Source organism: Heliangelus exortis, chromosome 12, assembly GCF_036169615.1.
Source record: "Heliangelus exortis chromosome 12, bHelExo1.hap1, whole genome shotgun sequence".
Classification (NCBI taxonomy): domain Eukaryota; kingdom Metazoa; phylum Chordata; class Aves; order Apodiformes; family Trochilidae; genus Heliangelus; species Heliangelus exortis.
In genome coordinates, this window is record NC_092433.1 from 15,062,788 (window position 1) to 15,086,907 (window position 24,120).

The following is a 24,120-nucleotide window of genomic DNA, read 5'->3' on the forward strand; positions in this document are numbered from 1 at the left end:
TCCCTCTCTCACCTTCTGCAGCCTCTGGTTCCTGCAGACCAGGGCAATGCCATTCCCTAGCCATGCAATTTAGAGGTAGCCAAAGATGAAGCCTGCTTACTACCACTTGTAACCAGAGAGCACTTGTGTTGCAACAGGTACAAGTGGAACTCTCTGTCCTTGCTGGCAACCTAATCTGGCAATGTTTCAGCTCACACTGCAAATTTGGAAATGATTCATGTCCTGTCTGGTTAGTTATTTAAGACAACAACTGGTCAGTGAGCAGTTGGCTATACACAGGTCATGGAGACCAATAAATAAGGCTGTGATAGCCTAAAGTACTTGTACACCTGTCCAACTGCAAAGTGGCTCTGCAGTATTTGGATCTATTATCATTCCCTCCTCATGAAGAGCTTTCCAGAGGAACATCAACTCAAGATTTTTCAGAAACATGATGTAATTTGCCCCTAACATGGCCAAGGCACTTCTGCCTCCTTGTCCTGTGTTACTACAGAAAGTCACATTCAGCGTGGACACCTGGTAACTCTGTAAATAGCAGAGAATCTCCCTATTCTGTTGTTGTCCCCAGCTCCTACATCCTCCCCCACTTCCAATATTAATTTGGATTCAAAGCACACAAAAAAGAAAATCCATAAAGCTGCAAGGCAAACCCATGCATGGCAATACCCAAACCTGGCTGCTCAGGTATCACAGAAGCTCTCTCTGTACCCAAGCTCTCCAAAACCAAGGTGCTGCCAGACAGTGTTGACAATGCATGTGTCTATGCACATCACAGCTCCCAGACAGTCTGACCAGCTTTCAGGGTTCTTAAAATACTTTGTCTTGAACCTCTGCCTGCCCAAGTATCACCCAAATAGAGTGATACTTGCTTTGGTTCTCAAATTATAGCATGACCATGTTAACATGTCTGTGTCTTAACCACAAGACACTAAGATTTTGTGCTGCTTTTCATGAGGGAATGTTGACCTATGAGAACAACAAGGAATCTCTGCACTAGATCTTAATTATAAGAACCAGATTCTAAACTCAGTAGAGTTCAGAAGGTGTAAAAGTTTATTACTTGCATATCCATATAGCCCTGTAGACAAGGGTCTTCTCCCTGCACTTGCATCCTGCAGTGGCTGTTAAATCCACTGAAGTGGTAACACATGTTTTCACTATGCCTCTTTAATGACTTGGAACACTGTACAGAGAATAGTCACAATCCTTTTTTTTATTGCAGGTGATTTCATTCACCTCTTGTATTTGGCAACAAACATGGTCTCCAAACAACTAGTCTCAAAATCTATGGGAATTCAGCTAAGCAGGCACCTGTCCCAGTGCGTGCCAAGTCATGGAGATACTCCCTTTGTTCCTGGCTAAGGAAATTTAATTCTCAGGAGAAAAAAATGAATAGTTGTAATTTTACAACTTGTTTAACAAGGTTGTTACCTTGCACTGGTGCTTCCCGAACTGCCTCCTGGTTGTTTGAAACATGGTTTGGAGCAGTGGGTGGTGGGAGAGATGGACTCTCCTCTGTCCATTCTAGAGAGGACAGAGAGGGAAAGGTTACTTGTTTCACAACAGCACTGTGAGCTCCTGCACCTACACCCAGTGGGAGTGTGGGGTTCAAGCAGAGGTGAAATGAGAAGCATGGAAAGAGAGGAAACAAAGTCACAGAAAGAGGGAATAAAATGAAGAGGATGTTCAAAAAACAAGGGTGGAGAATTCTCTATGTTCAGGTCAACTGCACTGTGCACCTGCTGGGACACCCTGGCTGACACTCAGACTTGGGACTTGATTTGCATCAAAATGGTTTTAAGATGTAAAATTTTAAACTTTCTCCTTGCATAGTAAGTGTTGCAAAATAACTTAATGTGAAACCTACAAAGGTAACAAAACAAACCCAAAAGCCACAGGCCCTTCACTGCAGTTGGGCTGCATTTAAAGAACAAAATAAAAAAAAAAAGGGGGGGAATCAGGGGGAAGGAAAAAACAAAAAGGTATTTAGAAATACTTTTAAATTGCTTCAGATGTTAGAGATTGATAACAACCAAAGATCTTGGGTTAAGATCTCCCGTGCAGAGTTTTCCCTAATCCACATGTAAATGCCCATTCCTCACCCTGTGAGTCCCAGTACAGACTGGAACACCACCTGCTACAGTGAGCAGAAGTGTTTTAACTGAGAACCTGAGAAAATTTCTAGAAATAAAGGGCATTAAAAAAACCCAACTCTAATTATTAACCAATTACTAAATGGGTGAAAGCTACTCTGTTTAAGTGTTTATATATTTGATTTTCTTTTTTGCTGGATCTTAAGTGAAGGGCATACACAACCCTTCCTGTTCATGACATTTTTTCCCTTTAAACCCTGAGGTGACAGGAAGCAGGACAAGCACATTGGCATGGTGCTGGCAAGGGGAGGGAGGGCCTGTTCCCTCAGGAAAACTCCAACCATCATTCCCTTGGTGTTCCCAACCTTCTGGTGGCTGTTGCTGTTGCTCAAGCTGTTTCTTCCTCTTCGCTTCAAGAACTGGGTTTTCATATTGTGTCTTCCGGTTGATGTGGCTGGAGATGAAAGAGAGCAAGAAATTAGGAAACCCTATGTGTGACAAGTAGGAATGATGGCCAAGCATGAAGCTCCTCTGAGGAAAGGAGCAAAATGCCAAACAAACCCAACAGCAGTGTGTGTATAGCAATGCTCACCTAGTCGTGCCAACAAGCATATTTAGGAAAACAAGAGGATTTCAGGATTGAAAAACATTCTGTCTGACTGTATTTGAAAAGAGAGGCCTGTATCATCCCTGCTTTAATCAGATTCCCAGAAGTGCATTCCCTGGCTCACTGAAGTTAAAAAAAAAACCAAAACAAAAAACCCCAAACAAACAAATAAAAAAACCACCCACAAAAAAACCCACAAAAAAGCACCCAACAACAGGTAACACCTGTCAGCTACCTGATGAATGCACACTGTTAACAGAGTGGCTTAAAAACACCTGCAGGATGCAGGATATGAGCTGAAAAGCTGGGCTGTGAATGGACCAAAATGTATTCAGAATTAGCCACCAGGAAATACTCCCAGTGGAAAACAGCATTTGGTGAAACTTCAGCTGTTGTCCTCCTTGGAAAGCCAACTAAGCAGTGTTGAGCCATATGAAATATTTAGATCTAGTATTTCTGACCAGTCTCCAGAAAAAGGGAAAAAAAAATAAGTAGCTCAGCCTCAAACATGACAAAAAATCAATGTATTCAGCAGAGAACTGACCATGTTATGAAACCAAGGGATGACCACCAGACAGAGGCCAGGGTAGTGGGGGCAGGTCTGGGGTCCCTCTGAAGGTGATGGATACAGCTGAGATGAGCTGCTCAGCAATCATTTAATTCAATGGCAATTTTTCAATAGATCTCAGAAAATTGTATTAATTACTTACAGCCCAACTTTGAATCCAAAGCAAAGTGAAGAACTTGGAAGAACATTAAGAACTTTCTATTTTAGTGTCTCTTGTCCCTTGTGTCTTTATAAAAAGCCTCCTTGAATGAACAATCACTTTTTCAAGTAATTATGATGGAAGCACACCAGATAGTTTTGTTTGGATTTTTTTTCTGCTAAAGATCAATATTTAATCACTGGGAAAATATTTAACTAACCACAGAAAAACAAGTTCATGAGTTCTGTAAAAGATTTCCAATTTCTTGCTATCTTCAGAAAGTTAAGGAATAGTGGCAAGTACTTTAAAAATGATACAAACTTTTTCATGTTGTTTCTCAATAAAAACTACCATGCAACAAGAGAGTGCCTGTATTGAAAGGGACAGAGACAAATGCTCAAATTATAAGCATCTTGCTAATTTATAGATAGTAAGTAAAATAAAGTTATGTCTCATCGCCGATTTAATTTCATCACTAAGGAGTGATGAATTCACTAATTTCATCACTAAGGAGTGTCACAAAACTAATGGGCATGTATACATAAAATGACAGGAAAAAAAATACTGGAAAGACTTCTTGGCATGGCATTTAATAGCCGAAAAATATTCTTGATGTCTTTGGTAAATAAATGTCAAGCCTTAATTACACAGTTTGCTAACCCTTTTTCCCTAGGCATGGATGGTAAGGTCAGAAATGAGCTAAAGCAGACAGAAACTGTACTCCATGTCTATTCTGAGGGCTATCATAAGCCATCCTACTAGACAGGAGTATACACATAATTAAAAATTCATTTTGTGGGGTCAGTGATGAAAGGAAAAGTCAGATCTCTGCTTTCCCAAGGGAGCAATCTGACATCTAGATAAAGAAGAAGCTGTTCTAATTCCTGAGAGAGTCCCATTAAACCTGTAATTCCAGTCACAACAACACAGCCTGATGCAAGAATCTCTGCCATGGCTGTTTGGTCACAGAGGTTCATCCATTCCCCAAGTGTCATCAGACTTTTAACTGAATTAGTGGCCTGCTTTGCACACTCATATTTTCATCATAGCACTATACAAAAGTTCACTTAATGGAACAGTTTTTAGTGTTCTCTGGATACAAGTATTTTGTGAGGTGCTGAGGTGCCCCAAAGGTGTTCCTGTATTTCCTGAACCCACTCCCACCCCAGGGAACCCCCCAAGCTGCAGAAAGGCCAGGATTCCCTCCTCCTTGGTGTGAGAAGCTACCAGCAAGACACACAGACTGCTGCACAACAGCCACACCACAACTGGGGAGCAGCACTTACTCTACATAGTAGACACCATATACGGGATCCTCAATTTTCTCCCAACCAGCAGGCAACTCTGGAAATAGAAAAAGCATTATTGAAGCCTCTAATGAAGTTTTGGGTTTGTTTTTTTTTTTTTTTTTTGGGGGGGGACGACAGGTCCTGCTCAGCATACAAAACTCATCAGTAGCTCAGACTTTGCTTTAAACACTTTTCAGACCAATCCCAGCTTCCTTCTAAAGGCTGCCAAAGCACCAACATCCCAGCCTATCCCACTAGTGCTGGGTTAACAAACCAGCAGGAAGATGCCCATACCAGATTTGCTTGTTTTTTGGGTTTTTTTTGCATTAAATGAACAAAGGATGAATAGATTTCTTTCTGGAAGTGCCTCAAATACCCTCCTGGTTTGACCATTGAGGAAGTTGGTGCAGGTGACAGGCCAGAGGGATTTTAACACCAGCATATGAAAATGGGTGAGGTTACAGCAAGCAATCTGAGCACACTAACACAGAGATCACTTTCATCTCTGTACCAAACTAGTTATGCTTGCCACTGCTGAAAAAAGATTTGGTGGGGTTTTTTTTCACTTCTTTCTTAGGTATTTGCACTGTATCATTTGTCTGTGAGCCCAGCACAGAAGTGTCTTTCGAAACAGGACAAATCAAGGTTAAACCTAAGTGCCTGGCATGTGGAATCCACCCAAGGGGGGCTGCCACACACAGATGGATTTCACTACATACCACTTACTGTAACAACACAATATTGCCATAATCACACGTAACAGAGATTTCCTTTTTTTTTAAATTAGCACAATTAACAAAAAAAAAAAAACCAAACCAAAACATTCAGAAGAAGAAATTAACATTTGGAAATGTACCCACTTTTGTTCCTGTTGATTTTCTAGACTGCACATAGTACTTTAACTATAATTAGTGAAAGTAATGAAATCACTTCAGCGTCCAACTGAGGGTTATTAAAGCTCTATCTGTTACTTAGGGGCCTGATCCTTGTCCCACTCATTTAAACACAAAGCTCCAGTTGGCTGTGGGTACTGAAATAATCATCCCATTAGCAATACTGAGTGGGGTGTTTGAGTAATACTGTGAATCAACTCAAAAGAAAGCTCCCCCACACTATGGACTGTGTAAGTGTAGTCCTCACCCCATAGACTCTGCACATTCATTTAAACAAAATTAATAATAATAATTAAAAAGTCGTTGTCAGGTAACACAAGTTCGAACACTCCATGCAAAAAAATCCCTCAAAAATTCATCACTAAAATGACAAGACTGGGAGCAAATAATCTCTTTGTTATTAAATGCAAAGATTTATTTTTATTAACAACATAAATTGCTAAGCCAATACAATCAACAATGGCCCATTAATTAGAATAAATGTAACTATCTAGTTTTGTATTTATAGGCTTCGACATAAGGATAGAAACACCTCCAGAGTGGAGATAAACAGAATGGACACACATGGAATAATTACTCAAAGTTTATGTTCAGAATTGACTGGACATCAGATAAAATCAATTTTCATGGGTTCTGCTCCACATATCCTTTTATTTGCAGATATGAGGTAGGTTTTCCATGCTTCTTATTATTTTATCCTTAATGATTTAACATCTTTGGATTCCTTGAGACATAAACAGTTAAATGCAAGCCAGTGCTAACTTTTGGGCATGAAAATACTCCACAATTTTATTAGCAGACTGATCTGAAATGAACGATTCAAAACCAAATATTCATTTGCACTGTGCAAGTGTACATGAGAAAAAGTGAGAAAGCTTGAGGCCAATCATGAAAGTCTTTTCAAAAAGGGAACTCTCAGCTTTGCAAAGGAGTCCCATATGGTGAAAACACTGTGGGACTGGCTTAAAGAGTTTCAGTGCAATTAAATTAAAAATCACGAGTTGTGGCAGCTGGTTAATTCTTTGCACTACAATGAAAGTAGAATGATAAAGATACAAAGCTGGGGTGGAAGACAAAAAAAAAAAAAATTAAAAAATAAAAAAGGCAGGGAGAAGTAATGTCTTAAAATGAGTTTTCCACATTTCTTCCTGCTAAATATCTTTTATCTGTTTTTGGACTACTACGTAGCTTTGACTTTTAAAGCTCAAAGAAAAATGTTTTGCTCACAAAAGGTTTTTATTATTTTTTTTTTTCTTTTCAAGAATTTTAATAGAAGGTGAGAAAACCAGCTCTTTCATAACCCCAAAAATGGTACTGTGCCAAAATCTTTCCAGTTTTCTATCTATGCAGCTTTTAATTTTAGAAACATTTTTCTATGTTTTCGGAAGTAATAATACACAAAACTGCAGTTTTCTCTACATATTCTCTACATATTCTCTACAGCCATTTTGCACACCCTGGCTTCTTAGCAGCTTGAAATTATTCATCCCCTTTCTCTACCTCTACTGCCAAACTGAAGATCACCCAGACAGAGATTTTTATCACAAATATAAGACTTCCAGAAACATTTTGCACCACTGGGAGTCTGAGCAAACCATATGGTTTTTACCTCGGTACATCCATGCAGCACTGCAGTCTCAAAGCATTTGCCAGCAGGTAAATTCAATGGACAAATACCCAATTTTACACTTTTAAGGCTCAGGTAAATACTTTCCTACTGAGATGCTCTTGTTTAGTCTCCAACCCTATAGAGGGGATGGATGGATTCCTAAAAAATAACTTCTGCAAACACCAGGGATTTTAGTCACACTTATACATCACTATAAAGGAGCTGGAGATGACTTCAGCATTTTCAGCTCTTAGTACTCCCTGTGAGTCCAGGAGCATCTGCCCAAGTGCACGTCAAATTCTACTCCAAAGATCAAGATTTTGTGTCCTCTGTGTAACTTTCTGCTAAAAAGAGAGGCAATCTATTACTCCATATTCAATCCAATCCACTTCCTTGGAAAACAAGAAGTTGTGCAAATGCCTCAAGTTTTATTTTCCTTCTGTTTAGAAAAGAAACTGTTAAGAAAGGAAGGAGCTAAATATTGGGCAACACAGCAGTTTAAACTAATCAGGAGTATGGTTAGTGAAAAGACTGTATTATTTCATGCCCTCTTCCTAATGGTGTTGTTACCACTGAGCCATTTGAAAATATCCCTCTACCTACAGCAACTTTTGCAAATCTCAACAGTGTATCAGTGGAGTGTTAGCTCAGTAAAGCTTCTCTGCAGCAAAATAAAGGGAACATTTCACCATGGTCACCAAAACACTCAGGTATGTAAGTGCCTGCACAACTTGGGTCAGGTTTATCACCTATGAGTTTCCCTGCACTTATTTTTTCAGCTCTTCTCCTGCAATACGCCCTGATACGAGACTGAGAGAAGGGAACATTTCCATTTCATTATCGTCTCATTTTATTTAAACTCCCTCTCATTTTAAGTCACCCTTTATGAACACTTCCATAAGATTTTGCAGATTTTTAACACTTTTGCAGATTTTTGCTGCCCATCCACCTCCTTCTGACATTACTGAGCCTGCTGCTGATTATTTGTGCAAGCTGCACATAATGCAAATGAATTATTAAAATTATCATGTCTTTCAAAGCTTGCAATAAAAGAAGTCAGGCTTCCAACATTATCTCAGGTATATAATCCAGAAGTACAGTTCCTGGAGTAATGTTAAAAGTCCCCTCAATAGCTGCTGGCTGAGGATGCTGAATCAATCACACAGAGGCAGGAATACACTTGCAAGACATTACAGAAACCAGAGGTTAATTCTCTGGTAATATGATCCTCCAGTATGCAGAACTATAAACTGTAAATACAGTCTTCTTTAAAAGCAATCATAGACCTAGTGGAAATCAAATCCTATGCAACCTCTCCTGCCATTCAGCTTTCCAAGTGCACTGGAGCATAGCAGAGCAGAAATAACAACTACCTCCACCATCAGTATAAACAGAATGAACACTGCTGAGATTAGATATCAAGCCTCATTCTTCACAAAAAGATGCAGCAAATAAAATGTACCACATCACTGAAAATCATCTGTTTATAGAATCACCTACTGAGGCAAAAATTTCAGCTGTTTCATTCACAAGCTCAGTAGAAGCATCCTGTGTAATAGTTCAACTTTCTAAATCACAATCTGCTTCTCTTGTCTGGGAAATGTCTTTGGCCTGAATGCAAAAGCATCATTAGCTTCTTGATTTCAACTTTGCCATCTATAAGCTTTTTCCTGGAGCCAGTGATGCCAATGGAAAATCCCCTGACTTCTGCAGGGTCCAGGAAGATGCAGCTTGGAACAGATTAAGGCTCTCCAGCTTTCTTCAAACTCTGAACCAGTAAGAACACACTGTAGCTCTGAAACTAGAGACACAATAATGCTTCTGTGCTAGGAAGTTTTGCTGATAAATTAGATTTGTTGAAATAAAAAAAAAACAAAACAAACTGAAAGATGCAAAATGATACAAAGGAGAAAGAAAGTAATTAAAGGTTTAAAACAGTGCAGTTGAAGTCAAACATCAAAACGAGAGATGGATGATTTACCTAGTTCACTGTCCAGTTCCTCCGTGTGTACCCCTTCTTCTCCAAGGGAAGAGCAGTAAATGAGACAGAAAAAATTAAAAGAAAATTTCAGATACCAGCACCAAGCAAGAAATTCCCTACAGCAAACAGCAGAACCAGCACTAATTTTCTACAGACTGAGCCCAAGCTTTCCATTTATCACCCTTTAATGATCAGAATATTGATGGATCTGATGAAGATAATGAAAGAAATGGTTCCTGCATTCTCAAAAGATCTGTATTAATTGACTACCTTGCATGCCACAGTTTAATATGGCAAAGAAGAAATTTGTGGTGTTTTCACTGTAGGGAAGCTTCTCCCTCAGATGTGTCTGGTCTGACCTTTGCAATCCATCTGCAGACACAGGGATCTATCAGGAGGCCAGCCCTGAATGCCAATGAAGAAATGAGAGGAAAACCTTGCATCTAAATAAGCACTAATGTGGCAAGGTTTTCAAGAAAGTATCTGAATTTATGTGCATACAAGGTCCAATTGTGACTACCCAGATGATTTAAGACAGATGTGAAGCAAAGTACATTGTTTAACTGGAGACACAAGCTCCCACTGAAGTACAGTGGCATGGGTGAGGCAGATAGAGGAATGCACCAGTCTTGGTGGGGCACCTGGGACAATGATCACATCATTTTTCAAAGACACAAAGCCATCAATATTCACTGTTGCTCCATTTATCATTATCTGCTCCATATTCATAGGTTAACAGCGACACAGATGATTAAAGTATTGCTTAGCCTATAAACAATAAAAATGCAGTCTGAAAATGAAGAATGATGACAAAACCAGAACAAAGATGGTAAAAACAATCCTGGACCTAACACAGTAAAGTACAAGCCACATAAATGAATGACAGAAGCAAACAGACGTAGCCACAGCAACGCTTTAGAAAATTTGGACACCTAAAAAAACCATTTCCATGACCTCTTTGCAATATATTCTACCAAAACAGATGGTTAGGACCATTAGTGTAAAATATGAATTGCAATTTCCTTTGGTAGCCTAAACAACTGTAAGTGACCAATAACCTGTTAGGGACACATATCCTGACAAAGGAAAACCACAAGGCAACTGCACCCAAACAAATCTGAAGTGACATCTAACATTTATAAAAGCCACAAACAGGATGGGATCAAGCCTGAAAACTCATGTGCACACACACACACACAAGAAACCAAACAGAGAAGTCCATCCCACTGACTTCAGTGGAAATCCACTCAACAGTGACCCTTGCAAAAAATGTCCAGCTTCTTTAATGCAGTAAATATAAGCTTCTCTTCTTTGTGCTCACATTGTTTTTGGAAATATAATTATGCAAAGCAAGATCAGAACAGCCAAAAGAAGCAGTGGCAGTGAGCTGTTGTACCTACAAAGCAACTGTTTAACTACTGAATGTTAAAAATATTAATTAATGAGCAACTTAGTGAATGAAGTGAAGGGGTGTGGGAGAAGATGAAATAAGCTAAGTTCAAGTAACCGAGAAACAAAAATGTCACTACTCTGCAAAATCATGAACTTACGTAAAAAAATACCAGCTTTTTTAGATGTTTCTAATCCAAATAAAATTAGTTATTGGAATGATTGTTTTATACTTGCTAAAAAGGACAAGAGAAAGTCTTTCTCTTGTAAATTTTTCCCTGGTAAATATTTCCCTAAATAGTAAGGGGAACTATTTAACAGAGGAGCTCAGCCCCTCACTGCTGGCTCATCCTAGAGGCTGCTCCTTGTCCTGCCTCAGCCAGGGAAATGCTGACACAGGGCAGCACTTGCTGCTTTTTGGCATTACCAGGGCTATCAGTGTGAGAGAGAGCCAGGACTGAAGCTTTGCTTTAGGCAAAACTGAATGGGGCAAGCTTCTGCAGAGACTTAGAAATCTCCCCTTTAACCTCCAGCAATGCTTAACTGCAAGCAGAGAGGAACTTTGCCTTCACACACTATTATTTAATTTTGTTCCAGTTCTGATTACCCACTGATATATTCATTTTTAGGTGCAAAGCAAGGCCTACGTTAATCCAGCTCCCTGCACCAGCTTCTTCATGGTCAACACCAGTTGCTAGGGATCTGCCAGCTTGGTTTTTGCCCAGGCTTTGCACATCGTTCTGGTTTGGGGGTACCCTGCACTGTGTCCTAGGAAGCTGCTGACCTGCTTCATCATGGCAGTGAGGACTGCACAGGCAAATTCCTACATCCTGCAAAATCTCACACGTGAAAGGAAGAGGAGGTTGCAAGACTGCATGTGCAAAAAAGAGCAACAGCAGTTCTGAAGGCCAGGTTTGAACATACCAGTAAAAAGCGGCTGAGTTGATTCTTTTCTTTTAAAATAATAATTCTTATTGAGCTGATTCACACCAGTAGGAGATAATTATATTATGAGAACTAATTTTACAAGGAGAGCACCAACACTGACCACTTTTTTTAATCCTTCATTTTTAAGATATGTCTTCCATGATAGCATTGTGCTAGGCAAAATCAAGCATTAGGAAAACATCACTTCTCCTGGTCAGTAGATGATAATTTTCACACAGGTTTTCCCATTTCAGTTATTTTTATCATGATCCCCTTTTTTCTCCAGCATCTCCTAATGGATGCAGGGAAATAATCTCCTTTACCAGCCCTGCATTTGGCTGCTCTAGATTGGACAGTGGCTTGCATTTCCAACATCTCAAGGAATACAAAATTACATCATTACAAGCATTCAGTGGCAAAAATCTATAATTTCAAATGGATTTTTTTTCCCCCAAAACCATAACACTAAGTGGACTGTCCAAATTTAACAGTGCAAGTGAAGCAATTGAATTGTTTCTACTCAGACAAGGAGCTACCAACATAAGACTTTCAATTCACGTGAAGAAGCGTAAAACAACGGAGCACACAGAGCTTGGTCACTTCCCTCCTACACAGTGATCCAAGGAGCCAACATGTTAGAAACTTTGAGTCTTGTTCAGCATCAGTGCTCAAATTCTTTGGAAAAAAACCAGAGGCCTTTTACTTCTAGTACCTCTGATTTTTATTAAATGATCAGTGATCTCAGTGCTTACATACACAGACAGTGACTTTACAACAACATAATGGGTATCATCTCACTACACTTTTAAAAAGTACTTCTGAACACAGATTATTGAAAAGGGGAAAGCAAAAGGGAGAAAGACATCTAGAAATGGACCAAATAAATTATTATTTCACTATTTTTTAGTCTCTTACCATCATCTTCACATTCTTCTAGAGGCTTTTGCTGTTTGTTCAGGCACCGTGGATCTAGCCAAGATGTTGTTTTTGTATTATGGCTGGAAACCAAAAATGGAAATATGACCTTTGTTAATAAAGCAGAGCTGAAGTATCAGTGGCATAAAAGTATATATCCTCTTTATTATTCAACAAGCCTGAAGGCATACTTTTGCTTCAGAAGAAAGAGCATTATAATTTGATGCTTTGCAAACTAGTCTTCCAAATCACAATAATCTTGGCACTGAAAACACAAGGGTGAAAAGTGAAAACATACAAATCAGTATTCCTGAATGAAAGGACGATTGTGAAAGCTGTAATACTGTAATATTCATTTCCAAACTTTTGTCTTCAGTGGTTTGTTTCTTAATTCCCAGAGCTGTCTCTAAGCTATTTGTCTCCTGGCAGAAGTTTTCCATTCTCCCTAAACCATGCAGAGACCATTGCTCCTGCAAAACACCTTTGACATTTGTCTAGATTTGACCCAATCTTTAGTCAAAACCAGTATTTGCAGTGAAAACTTTTTTAATTACAGAACAAAAATGTTCTATCAAAGCCTCTGATGGAAGTTGATCAGCTTTACCTTCAGCTCTGCCTTTCTTCAAGTCCCCTGTCAGCATGGTGAGGCCAGCCCCAGCAGTGAAGGCTGCACAGTAAACAGGCTTAAAATAAATTTTCTAGAAATTATTTTCTCCCATCATTTCCTTTGCATACAGAGGTAATCTTGTAACATAATGCCTCTTCCACAACCTGATGTCATCCTAAACATAACCTGCAGAGATAGCCCCCCAGTCCTTGAGATATCATTTAGCTAGCTTTGCCTTTAACACTGCTTAACAGTTTTAAGTTTCAATACTGTAGTAATGCTGTTCTCTTCTTCTAGATCTCAGAGAGGTTTAACAACTTCACCTTAGCTTCACAACAGTCTCAAAAAGCCAGAAATGCTGTCATGAGGACTATGATGCCCAAGGAGCTAAGAACTGACCTGCAAATTTGTATTTTATTGCAAGAAAAGGGGACAGCCCTGCTCCCAGGATCTGAGTGTGTAAATAAAATCTCCTTGTTTTACACAGCCTGCTCTCCAGCCCTCCCCAGGCAGGAGAAGCAAATGCATTTAATCCTTTTGTATTCTTCAGAGCAATTAATCACCAACCAGAAATCTGAATGGCAGAAATTTAGCAAGTCAGGCAAATTAACAGCAATAAAGCAGAGGGGTTCTGCCAACTTATAAATAAGCAAGTCTGTAGTCTAGCTGAGAAAGAGGGCAGTGGGAGGAGAGCACTGGGATATTTGCATATTTCTTCCAACTTTGTCTCACTCAACAAAGGCTCACAAGAGTCTGCTTGCTGAGGCACAGAAAATTCAGCTGAACACCTTTCAGATCATACACCCAGAGGGACAGAATTGTGTTAGACCTGTAACATTGTACAGATCTATATGCAGGGTAATTAGGGACTGGATGCTTTGGGACATGATAATCCCCGGTAAAGCATAAGATACCTCAAGAGCTAAATGGCTTCAACAAGCCATCAGGATCACTTATCTGACACAGCTCTGGCCCCACTGGACCTGTGCTGGTTCTGTGCAAGCAGCTTACATGTTCCCCTGAAATTCCCTTCAGGACCCTGCCTTGGTAACCCAAAGCATGGGAGATGATGGTACCTGAGCCAGCTTGGGTCCACACAGCTCATTAGCTTGCTCTCTTCCTTCCATACAAATCAAACTAAATTGTTTCTAGGCTCAGGGTGTCCTTAGAATTAATGGAACTGCAGTCATTCAGGGCTGCATCCACACTAACACCTTCTCCCAGAAAATAACCCCTTCCATGTAGGTATCCCCAAAATGTTCAATCTGCACTGCAGGGAGGGAAGCAGCTGGGTTGTGACCAGGTTTCCTGCCTGACAGCCAGCCCTGTATGCTGCCTACAGTCTTCCACCACATTTATGATTCTCCTGTAAAAAATCTAACAAATTTCTTAAGTGCTACAGTCCTGCATCCTGTATGAGTACTCATGGGCACAGAGAACACAGCAGTGATGGGGATGAGTTTTGGGAAACTGGTGGCAGCAGTGGAAACCCCTTGCTGAAATACTTTTAAGAGTGGACAGCAAGGGCCCAAGTGGAGGCAAAACAAAAGGAGCAAACAAAATGCTTGGGCATTTAGTGCTTGTCATCTCTTGTCCTCCAGGGAGGAAAATGGCAAGCTCAGGCTGTGTTATTTATATTAAAGACAGAAAGTACATCATCCTGAGGACATCATGAGGGGCAGAATGCTGTGTTTGGGATAACAAACACATTCCAGTCTCATCTGACATGCAGTTGATGAAAAATTGCATTCTGCCTTCTAGACTCTGGCTTACACTAGCAGGTTGGTGGAGCCTCTCCAGGTAATTGAGAGTGCCCTGGAAAATGGCTTTTTTTTACACCAGCCCTTTCCCAGCTGGTGAAAAGCTGATGCTGCACTCTCAGTTCTCCCAGCTCCTCAGATCTTCTGGCACACTTCTGTCATGTGCTCCCCTGACACTGCAGCCAAGGGAAAGCCTGCTCTGATGAACCTCTTCTTGGTCATCTCCAAAAGTCTCCTTCTCCTGCTGCTGGAGCAGGACTGCTCCCCTCACTGCCCTAATCCAGCATAATTCTCTCAAGTACCAGAAGGGGCTTTAGCAGAGAAGGTTTTTCTATTAACTGGCCACTGGCTTCCAGGGCACAGAAGATGATCTCAGTTTTCAGGACCTTATTAAACAGACCATCAAATCCAAAATCAATTCTTCACCCCTTTCCTCTTCTTGGGAAGCTAAGGGCTTGAGTTTCAAAGGCTAATTGAATTTTAATGTTTAGCTAAATTCTGTGCAAGAAATCTTCTCCACTAATAGGTCCCCTTTTATAAGTTACTCCTAACTCAATAAATCTAGACAAGTACAATTAGAGACTATTAGTTATGGCATGAAAAAAATCAGTATCATCATAAAAATGCTGACAGCACTCAGCTCTTAGGCGAAGCCTGTAGAACATGAGATACTTCATGCTACTCCAAATTTACAATGCCTGCTCTGCACTGAGCTATGCCTTCTGCAGTCCACTGGAGCATGGTAACACATTGGGCCCATTTGTTCTGATGGGAACACAACACACAAAGTCCATTCCCCCTGAGCACATGACCAGAGAAATCCTCTCTGCCGCATTATCCCCAAGAGGCAGGCTCCAGAAATGAAGTCTCAGCCCTTTCAATTAGAAGCTTTCATTCTACCCATGAAAACAACTGGCCCATGTTTTATGTGTCTGTTGCTTTTGTAAGCACCCTCCTGAAACAACCTTTGAACTCAGGAGTAATTTGGATGTTAATGCAATCAGCAAACCCAATGGCCTTTCATAAGCTGTAAAGAACTTACAGCTCTCCAACATAACCACACACTAAATATTTAATACACACAAAAAATGCATCCCTGGAGGTTTACTTCTGCCCAGAGAGAAGAGGAGAAAAGATAGAATGAGAACAAGCAAAATGGGCTTTACTCTATAAAATAGACTTCTCCATTCTCCGTGTAGGCCATCTCCCAGTTTTCCGGCAGAGGACCTAGGTTATCCTCAGCAGAAGGAGGTAGGTATTGAGGGAGGTTCTGAGATGGTTCCGTGGTGGGAAGGTTGGTGTGGCTCTCAATCGTGGATGGCAGGGCTGTCTCTCTCACGATGCGCGTGTTGTGCTCGTCTTGGTCACCAGACTCTGCTGCAGAATAAACAAAGGCAAATAAATAAAAAATAAATGGAAAATCGGTCCTTTCCTCCTCCCTTTTGCTTCTCTGAGTTTATCCTCACTATTTTTTCCTCACCTCGCTTTTCAATTCACAAGACACAGCTACAGATGAACCCAGGGCAGAGACTCTGCAGTCTTTTTGCCAGCAGGGTTGAGCTGGCTTTGCCCACCCCCCCTCTGCCAGCCAGCCCCTTGCCAGCACAAATCAGAAGCTGTGATCAGCTCCTGTGTTTGCTCTAATAGGCCCTGCTGAGCCTTCCAAAGCTGGCTGAGGCCAGGGCTCACTGATGGAGATGAGTTCAATGGGCTCCTGAGCTGGCTTATAGGTTCACTCCTGCAGTGCCAACTGCAGGACAAGGATTAGGGGAATAAAATTTCCTGTTTGAAGAGTGATCAAAAGGGGAGATTTTTGCTATTGCAGAAGGTAGGCAGAAGCTCAGTCAACAAGCTATTGGTGAATGTCTTTACTTTACTGCAGCATGTTTTTGAAATTAAAATATTAAAATGAATGCCAGCATTACACCATGTGTCCACATGTTGCTGCCCGTTCCAAACAGTTGTCTGAGGAGGTTTATTCCGTGGTTTATCATTGTATCCTCCAGCCAGAGTCACCCAGGTGTATTTTACGATGTATCTGGCCCTTCTCTGTCTAAGGAAATATTTCTGATGCTTATACCCATACAGTTTGGAGCTGTATCCCTGTAACACTGCTGCTCATTCCCTCCACCCCTAATCACAGGAGATGCTTGCCACAAACCAGGTCTGTGCCCAGAACTTCCTCACACAGAGGTTTTGGCAACAACAGCCACATTCTAAAATTTGCCCTGTGTCTAACCAAAGGGATTTTTTTCTGGTTCTTGAAGGTGTTGAAAATTGATGGCAGTATTTCTGAACCACCTGAGACCCTCAGTTTCCAATGGCAGACAACAGCCTGAACAAAAGACAGAGATTAGTGTCACATTCTGCCAAGTCTCCAAGCAATGAAAGGGTTTCACAGCCAAGACCTTGCCTCAGCTCTCCAGACTGGAGACCACTGACATCCTAACTCACAGTCTCAGGTTCTGGGGGCTCATTAACAGCAGCTCCTGGGCTGTTTCTATTCTGTGCACTGCCTTAACAATACTGAAAATAATAAACAGAGAGAAGAAGGAAGAAAAAGATCCAGACTATTGGTAGACAAGAGGATGACCATGAGCCAGCAATGTGCCCTTGTGGCCAAGAAGGCCAATGGCATCCTGGGGTGCATTAGAAAGGGTGTGGTTAGTAGGTCAAGAGAGGTTCTCCTCCCCCTCTATTCTGCATTGGTGAGGCCGCACCTGGAGTATTGTGTCCAGTTCTGGGCCCCTCAGTTCAAGAAGGACAGGGAAGTGCTTGAAAGAGTCCAGCGCAGAGCTACTAAGATGATTAAGGGAGTGGAGCATCTCCCTTATGAGGAAAGGCTGAGGGAGCTGGGTCTCTTTAGTTTGGAGAAAAGGAGACTGAGGGGTGACCTCATCAATGTTTTCAAATATGTAAGGGGTGAGTGTCAGGGAGATGGAGTTAGGCTTTTCTCTATGGTGACCAGTGATAGGACAAGGGGTAATGGGTGTAAGTTGGAGCATAGGAGGTTCAAGTTGAATATCAGAAAGAATTTTTTTACTGTAAGGGTGACAGAGCCCTGGAACAGGCTGCCCAGGGGGGTTGTGGAGTCTCCTTCACTGGAGACATTCAAAACCCGCCTGGACACGTTCCTAGGCGATGTACTCTAGGTGGCCCTGCTCTGGCAGGGGGGGTTGGACTAGATGATCTTTCGAGGTCCCTTCCAACCCCTAGGATTCTATGATTCTATGATTCTATGACTATAGCAGCATCCTTAGTTGCCTGCTTTCTAGTTTTCCTGGCATTCAATAGTTTTAGGTGGAAGCTGACACAATAAAAAAGTATGAATGAAACATTGCCAGCTTAGGATTGCAAGTGTAAACATGCCAAAGTCTGGAAAACACAAGTCAAAGGAAGCAGGAGCATTTTAATATGGCTAGCACAGTTACATGTGAAATAAGCATAAAGAATCACTTTGGTATATGAAAAATAACTCTTGATTCTGTGCCCATTTAATTGAGGCACGGGGCTGGGGTGTGATAACTGCAACAGATGAGCTGCATCTTCCAGCATTTCATCTGGTGAAGGAAAAATCAGAAGAGAAATGATGCTTGAATTACATCAGGGGCACCAAACTGACCATATGCAGCAGGAGGTCATGCAGCTTTCTCCCCAGATAAGATCCTGGGACAATGGCTGAGGCTGCCACCATCTCACAGTATGTGAGAAACTATGCTCAGTGCAAAATTTTGTAAAGGAACTGGTAAGCAAAGACAAAAACTCCAGCCTGTGACAGATTAAGCCATCCAGGAGTGACTTGGATTGGAAATGCGTAACATGTAACAGCCAACCAAAGCACAACCCTCGAAGCCACACAAGAGTTTGGCTTGAAGGGGAACAAACCAAATGTCAGCATAAATAATTTTAAAGCTCTAAACAAATGTTAGAGCCAGGACAACTCATCAGAGACTAGGAAGAAAAGCTGTCATGGTCACAGGAAGCAACCAGAGGACAAAGGACCAGTGATGGAGAGCATCCACAGCAAGTAGCTATAAAAGATGTGAAGCTGTGGGTAATGCTACTCTCTAAGTACCTATTCACAAAAAAAACTAGGAAGATTAATTCAGGGCTTGAAACTGAGCTGAGAAACAAATGTTCTAATCATTAGCAAATACTAGGATTGTAGATATTGGGAAGAGCTCTTTTACTCCTCAGAGCTTCACAAACTTCCAGTATTTCTATAGAAATTCAACTGATCTCCAGTAGTATTTTGCTGGAAGGTAAACAAAAGATACTCGGAGAAGAGGACTTACAATATGTATGTGATGAGTATCTCTAGGTGCAAGGAAAAGATAGCAACATATTTTGGAATGAACAATAATTAATTTCAAATGTATCCATGTTGAGGTATTTCATACTGTTTACAATGACTGGAAGCATCAACCATAGCTCAGCTCTTCCTTGAACTTTCTGCAGCTAATGGATTTGAGCTTTTCCCCAGTGCTTTCTACTCATGCTCAGTCCCACAAGGTTTTTTTAGAAGACACAATTGTGTATGTGATTGTCCATACCCAGACATCTGCCATCCCAGAGTTGCTGGCCAGTTCTGCCTGGGATTGACAGCTTTGCAGGAAACCCAGTAAAACTTAAAAAAAAAAACAAACCCTCCAAAAAATCTACCCCATATACCGTAACCAACGAGCTGTGAAATTTTCATTTTACCTGTGAAGCTACTGCTCATTTCAGGTACATCATCCTCTTCCTCATTCTCTGTATGCACTATGCCAGCATTTTGCATATCATTGTAAGATTTGGTTCGCTTTGGAGTCGACTGCTTGGAGCCAGACTGCAGGTTTTGCAAAGCATCGGTGGAAGTCACTTTCCCACTGAGGGGCTGGCTGGGAGGCTTGGGTGTTCCATAATAGTTACCTAGGCAATAGAAACACATTTGCATCTTCAAAAGAGAGCAGTTTATAGCAGCAAGTTTCCTATTTTATTTTCTTTTTGGTTCCATCAAAATCAGTGTCTCACCCCACGAGTAAGGAAATAAATAAACTAACATGGCCATTCCCGTTTTCAGGAAGAGGGGGGGGGGGGCATGTTTCAGGTCTAGAGCAGACTGGAAATATTTCTTGCCTTTTAAGTTACTCTTGTTGAATCTAAAAGGAGAAGCAAGGGTTGCATTGTTTAGGTGCACTGAGCGTACAAGGGCTAAAACAAAAGGCAGTCATGGTGAAGAGCAAAACTTCATCTCATTACATCTGAATTTCAATTAGTAGCCGTTTTACATGTGTGCACCCACACAATGCTGTGGCAGATCTGGAGTGCACCCTGCAGAAAATAAAAAATTCATGACTGCTATCACCCAGAGAAGTGATGAAAGGCTCGATAGCCTGCTTTAATACACAGGTTCTTTTAGGGTGGGTGTTGCATTTAAAAAGCCAAAAATTCTTCTCGCTCAAAAAGAAACTTTTACAAAGAAGAGAAAAGGAAAGGTACATGGTAGTGCTTTCTTCAAAGAGGAGGCAGGAGTTGGGTCAGCCTGGGTAGAAGTGAACAACCAGACTTTAAAGCAAAATTTAAAGGGATAAAGATGCACCCAGAGTTATGCAAACACACAGCTCTTGGTGCAAACAGTGCAAAGTGCTTGGGATGCTTCACTGTCATTTTAAGTGACTACAGAAGAAACAAAGGATAAGCAGAGGTTCATTGACACCAGAACCCCATGGAATTATTTCACTGCTCCTGTTTCACTTCATCTCAGGCACTAAAATAGTGCCTGATTTGCCCTGAAATAGTCCACAGGACCCTCAGGTATGGAATTGCCTCCCACAGCACTCGCAGTACAGAAATTTTGACCTTTTTAATTTTTTACTTCTTACACAATTATCTTTGAAATACAACACTTTTTTAATAAGATTCCCCAAATTTTCCTTTTCAGGAATTATTCTTAATTTTTACTTGCCACCTTTTGGTACCAAGTGTAGACTTAAAAATTCTCCCTATGCTTCCTGGCATGACAGAACATAAAGAATGCCCTCCTACAGAATACCCCTTCAACTGGGGCAGCAGCACAAAACTCTTCTATAAAATACACTTGCACGTTTGATTACATTCTCCATTTATCTTCATAGGCTATGTATAACCTAAAAGCACCGTTTTTCATTTTTTCAGTACATAATTACATCCTACATTTAATATCCATTCCCCAGAAAGTGCCTGTGTCCCTTTATTACCCCTGTTACAGTAGATGGAAACCACACGCCAAAGGCAGAAGTACAAAAGCACTTCAAAACCTCATCCATGCTATAAAAGATTTAAAAATTATTATTATTATTATACATACGCATGCCTATTTTTGTTGCAGAAGCTAAAAACATACACTGAACTATGACACAGAGTTTAAAGTCAGCCAAGCAGCTCTGTGTGGACCTGTTCCTGATACACAGTACTTCCACTCATCCAGCACCTTTTGTACTGCTCAGCCATCACAGGCTTGAGGTTCTAAATAACATATCCTTATCCCAGCCTGGAAGTACTAGCTGTTTATCTCATGTCCTCTTTAGCAGAACTGTTTTTCCCATTTCAGTATCCAAGTCCCCTGGAAGCCTGAAGCTGTGTGAAGCTTCAGAGGAAGACCGTGGGCATCAGGAGCGTCCCAGCCTGTGACAGTGGAAGATCTCCTGACACATCAGGAGAAAGAAAGGGCAACCAGGAATCACCCTGGCTGACAGAGTCCATCTGGGAAGACCACTTTGGACATACATTGCTGTTTTTCCACTTCACTGCCTTCCAAGAGGAAAATGAATCTTTCTTATAGAGCTGAGGCTGGAGAAGTCAGAGGAGCTCCTACCTCCATGCTTCTCCAGCTGGAGTACTAGGACAGCAACACGTGCAGGTTTGTTTGAACAAGGTGTGTTGAAGCCTGTGTACAACGTCGTGGATTCAGCTCCAGAGGAGCAGCAACACTCTGCAACACTTTCATCTTATGCTCATCATTTCAGAATCTTAAATGTACATTGATGCATAATTTATAGGGAGGAGGAAAATATTTCTTCTGGAAAGAGCCTCTAATGGGGATGGAGGCTCTTCAAGCAGGTTGCAGTCTCTGCTAGAGAAATGATTCTTCTGCTCTATATACTGCAGGGCTATTTTCTATATAAAGAGGAAGATCAGGGGGGGCAGAGAGAAAAGCTAAAATTAAAAGGTAGGCGTGCAGAAAAAGGATAATCAGCTCTGCTCCTGTGCTGTCCCTCTCTGGTGTTTCTCCTAAAGAATGATGCTGCTTTTGGGGGGTTGGCTTGGGGTTGTTTATATGCTTTTCTTCTTTCCCCAGTCAAAATGTGTGTTTTCCAAAGATGTTAACTGCTAAGCAGAGAGAGCTATGAGAGTGCTCTAGACAGGAGAACAGCTCTTATTTATGGCACTGCACATCACTGTCTGATGTGGTATTTATTTCAGGTCTGCTGCAAAGGGTTGAATCTTTTTGTGATGGATGCAACACAGTGAATGGAGTGGATCTGTAGATGTTGCTTGTGTGGGGGGTATTTCTCCCAGACAAGAACAGAAGCACAGATGTTACCATCCCTCCACCAATTACAGAGAAATACTTGATTATATCTTTGAGTTCTGTTTCTCTTCAGTTCTTCTAGTAACAAGCAAGGCTGGAGTTGCTAACAGTCCACAAAGACCTATTCCTTAGCAGAAAAACAGACTTTTCTAAAGTATTTAGTATTTGTTTGCACCAAAATCATTAGTCACTTTTCAAATCTGCCATGGTTGTTGACACTACTATTAATAATTATTTTCTATAACAAAGAGCAAATATGAACCTGAAACTGAGCATGGCTATGCATGCATGGGTTTTGTTTTCTAGAATATGGGAAATGCAGCTACTGAAGCTGAACTTTTCTTTTTCCTCCACAGGAGGCAGATTCAGGCTGAATCAATATTAAAAAAAAAACAAAAAAACCAAGAAAACCACAGCTCTTCCTTCAGATTCACAGAAGGACAGAGAGATTTGGGAAACAACCCAGATCACGATGAAGAACTGGAAAAAGAAGCTCCAACCCAGCTTCCAGGTGACATAGAGAATTAGAGAAAATGAAAATAATCTCTTTTATTCATTTGCTGGATGTAGTCAGATCTATTTCTCCTCTCTAAGCATTTCTTTTTGAAGACATGGCATATGGGCCTGGGTATGGAGGCAGACACATCAATAAGAAGGGATTTGCACTTAAAATGATCATCAAAATTAATGTTTAATCCTAGAAATTCAAAAGAGAAAATATTTACCCTGTGACTCAGAAATCCAAGCGTGCACCATTAACAACAGACAGCCAACAGCCCAGCAAGATTTTTGAAACACTCAGACTTGACATTATTTGTTCAAATTAAATCTGTCAATGTTTATGAAAAAACACACATTTAAAAATATGCTTTAACAGTGTTTTGTGAGCCACTTGTAAGCCTAAAGAAGGGGCTAACTTCATAGCCAGTGTAATTTGCACTGAATATCCAATCAGCTCTAATTATTAACAGCACGTTACATGTGCATACACAAGCATCTGTCATCCCAGAGGATCCCAAAACATCTTCTCAAGTCAGCACAGTAGTTATGGGAGGACTCCCTGGGGTGCTCAGCTCCCCAAGTGGCTCAGGTGAAGCTCTGCAGAACTTCTGAGGACAATGTCCCTAATGTCACATCTCAGAGCTGGAAAAGAGCAGCCTGTGTCCCAGGTGAAGGAGATGTCTCGATGGAGACAGCAGTAAACCTCTGCTTTACTGTGGAAATGCTGGTTATGAAGCAGCCAGGATGGCAGAAACAGCACTTTCCCATGTCAGAATTCCTATGGGAAACAGGCTCCTAAGCTTTATCATCTCCTCAATCATTGGCTCCTGCCTACAGCAACTAAATTAATAGCTAATAATAATGCATTCACTCAGCAGATGCTCATAATACCATTAAGTGAATTCCTTGTCACCACCTCTGACTAACCCTTATTTTATTCATTCCCTAGGTGCTTAAAGCTTATTTAACCACAACTGAAATGCAATGGCAGCTTTTACAGCCACAACCATGACTCTGTCCTTGCCCTGCCACTGGAGAGAGTACACAAAAATAACAATAAAAATGACAAAACCAGAGCAGCTATTTGGGATGAGTTGATTTCTTTTCATCTCCTTATCTCTAAGTGTCAGCAGCTTCCACATTTTAGCATCACACATAGCAATTAGGCTTTGGTAACAGCTAATCACAACAGTAAGACAAGTACTCATCATGGTAACACTTCTTCCTCTGCCAATTCAAGCAGTGATCACAATCCATGGGAGCAGCTCCTACCCTGTCCTGCAGCTTAGG

General features: G+C 41.0%; 1 protein-coding gene across 31 annotated transcripts in view; it reads right to left on the reverse strand.

The window, feature by feature from the left end:
• Nucleotides 1-24,120, reverse strand: part of MAGI1 (membrane associated guanylate kinase, WW and PDZ domain containing 1) — a 328,716-nt gene that overhangs the window by 57,645 nt on the left and 246,951 nt on the right. For 10 of the 31 annotated variants that reach the window (XM_071756226.1, XM_071756229.1, XM_071756225.1 and 7 more), the window contains 7 exons: nt 19,482-19,688; nt 15,944-16,154; nt 12,411-12,493; nt 9,180-9,218; nt 4,694-4,751; nt 2,459-2,547; nt 1,432-1,524 (listed from right to left, as the gene is read on the reverse strand). In XM_071756226.1, the coding sequence (XP_071612327.1) occupies nt 1,432-1,524; nt 2,459-2,547; nt 4,694-4,751; nt 9,180-9,218; nt 12,411-12,493; nt 15,944-16,154; nt 19,482-19,688 (780 nt within the window). The remainder of the gene's footprint in view (nt 1-1,431; nt 1,525-2,458; nt 2,548-4,693; nt 4,752-9,179; nt 9,219-12,410; nt 12,494-15,943; nt 16,155-19,481; nt 19,689-24,120) is intronic. The other 21 variants (XM_071756227.1, XM_071756221.1, XM_071756218.1 and 18 more) reach the window with 7 other exon arrangements.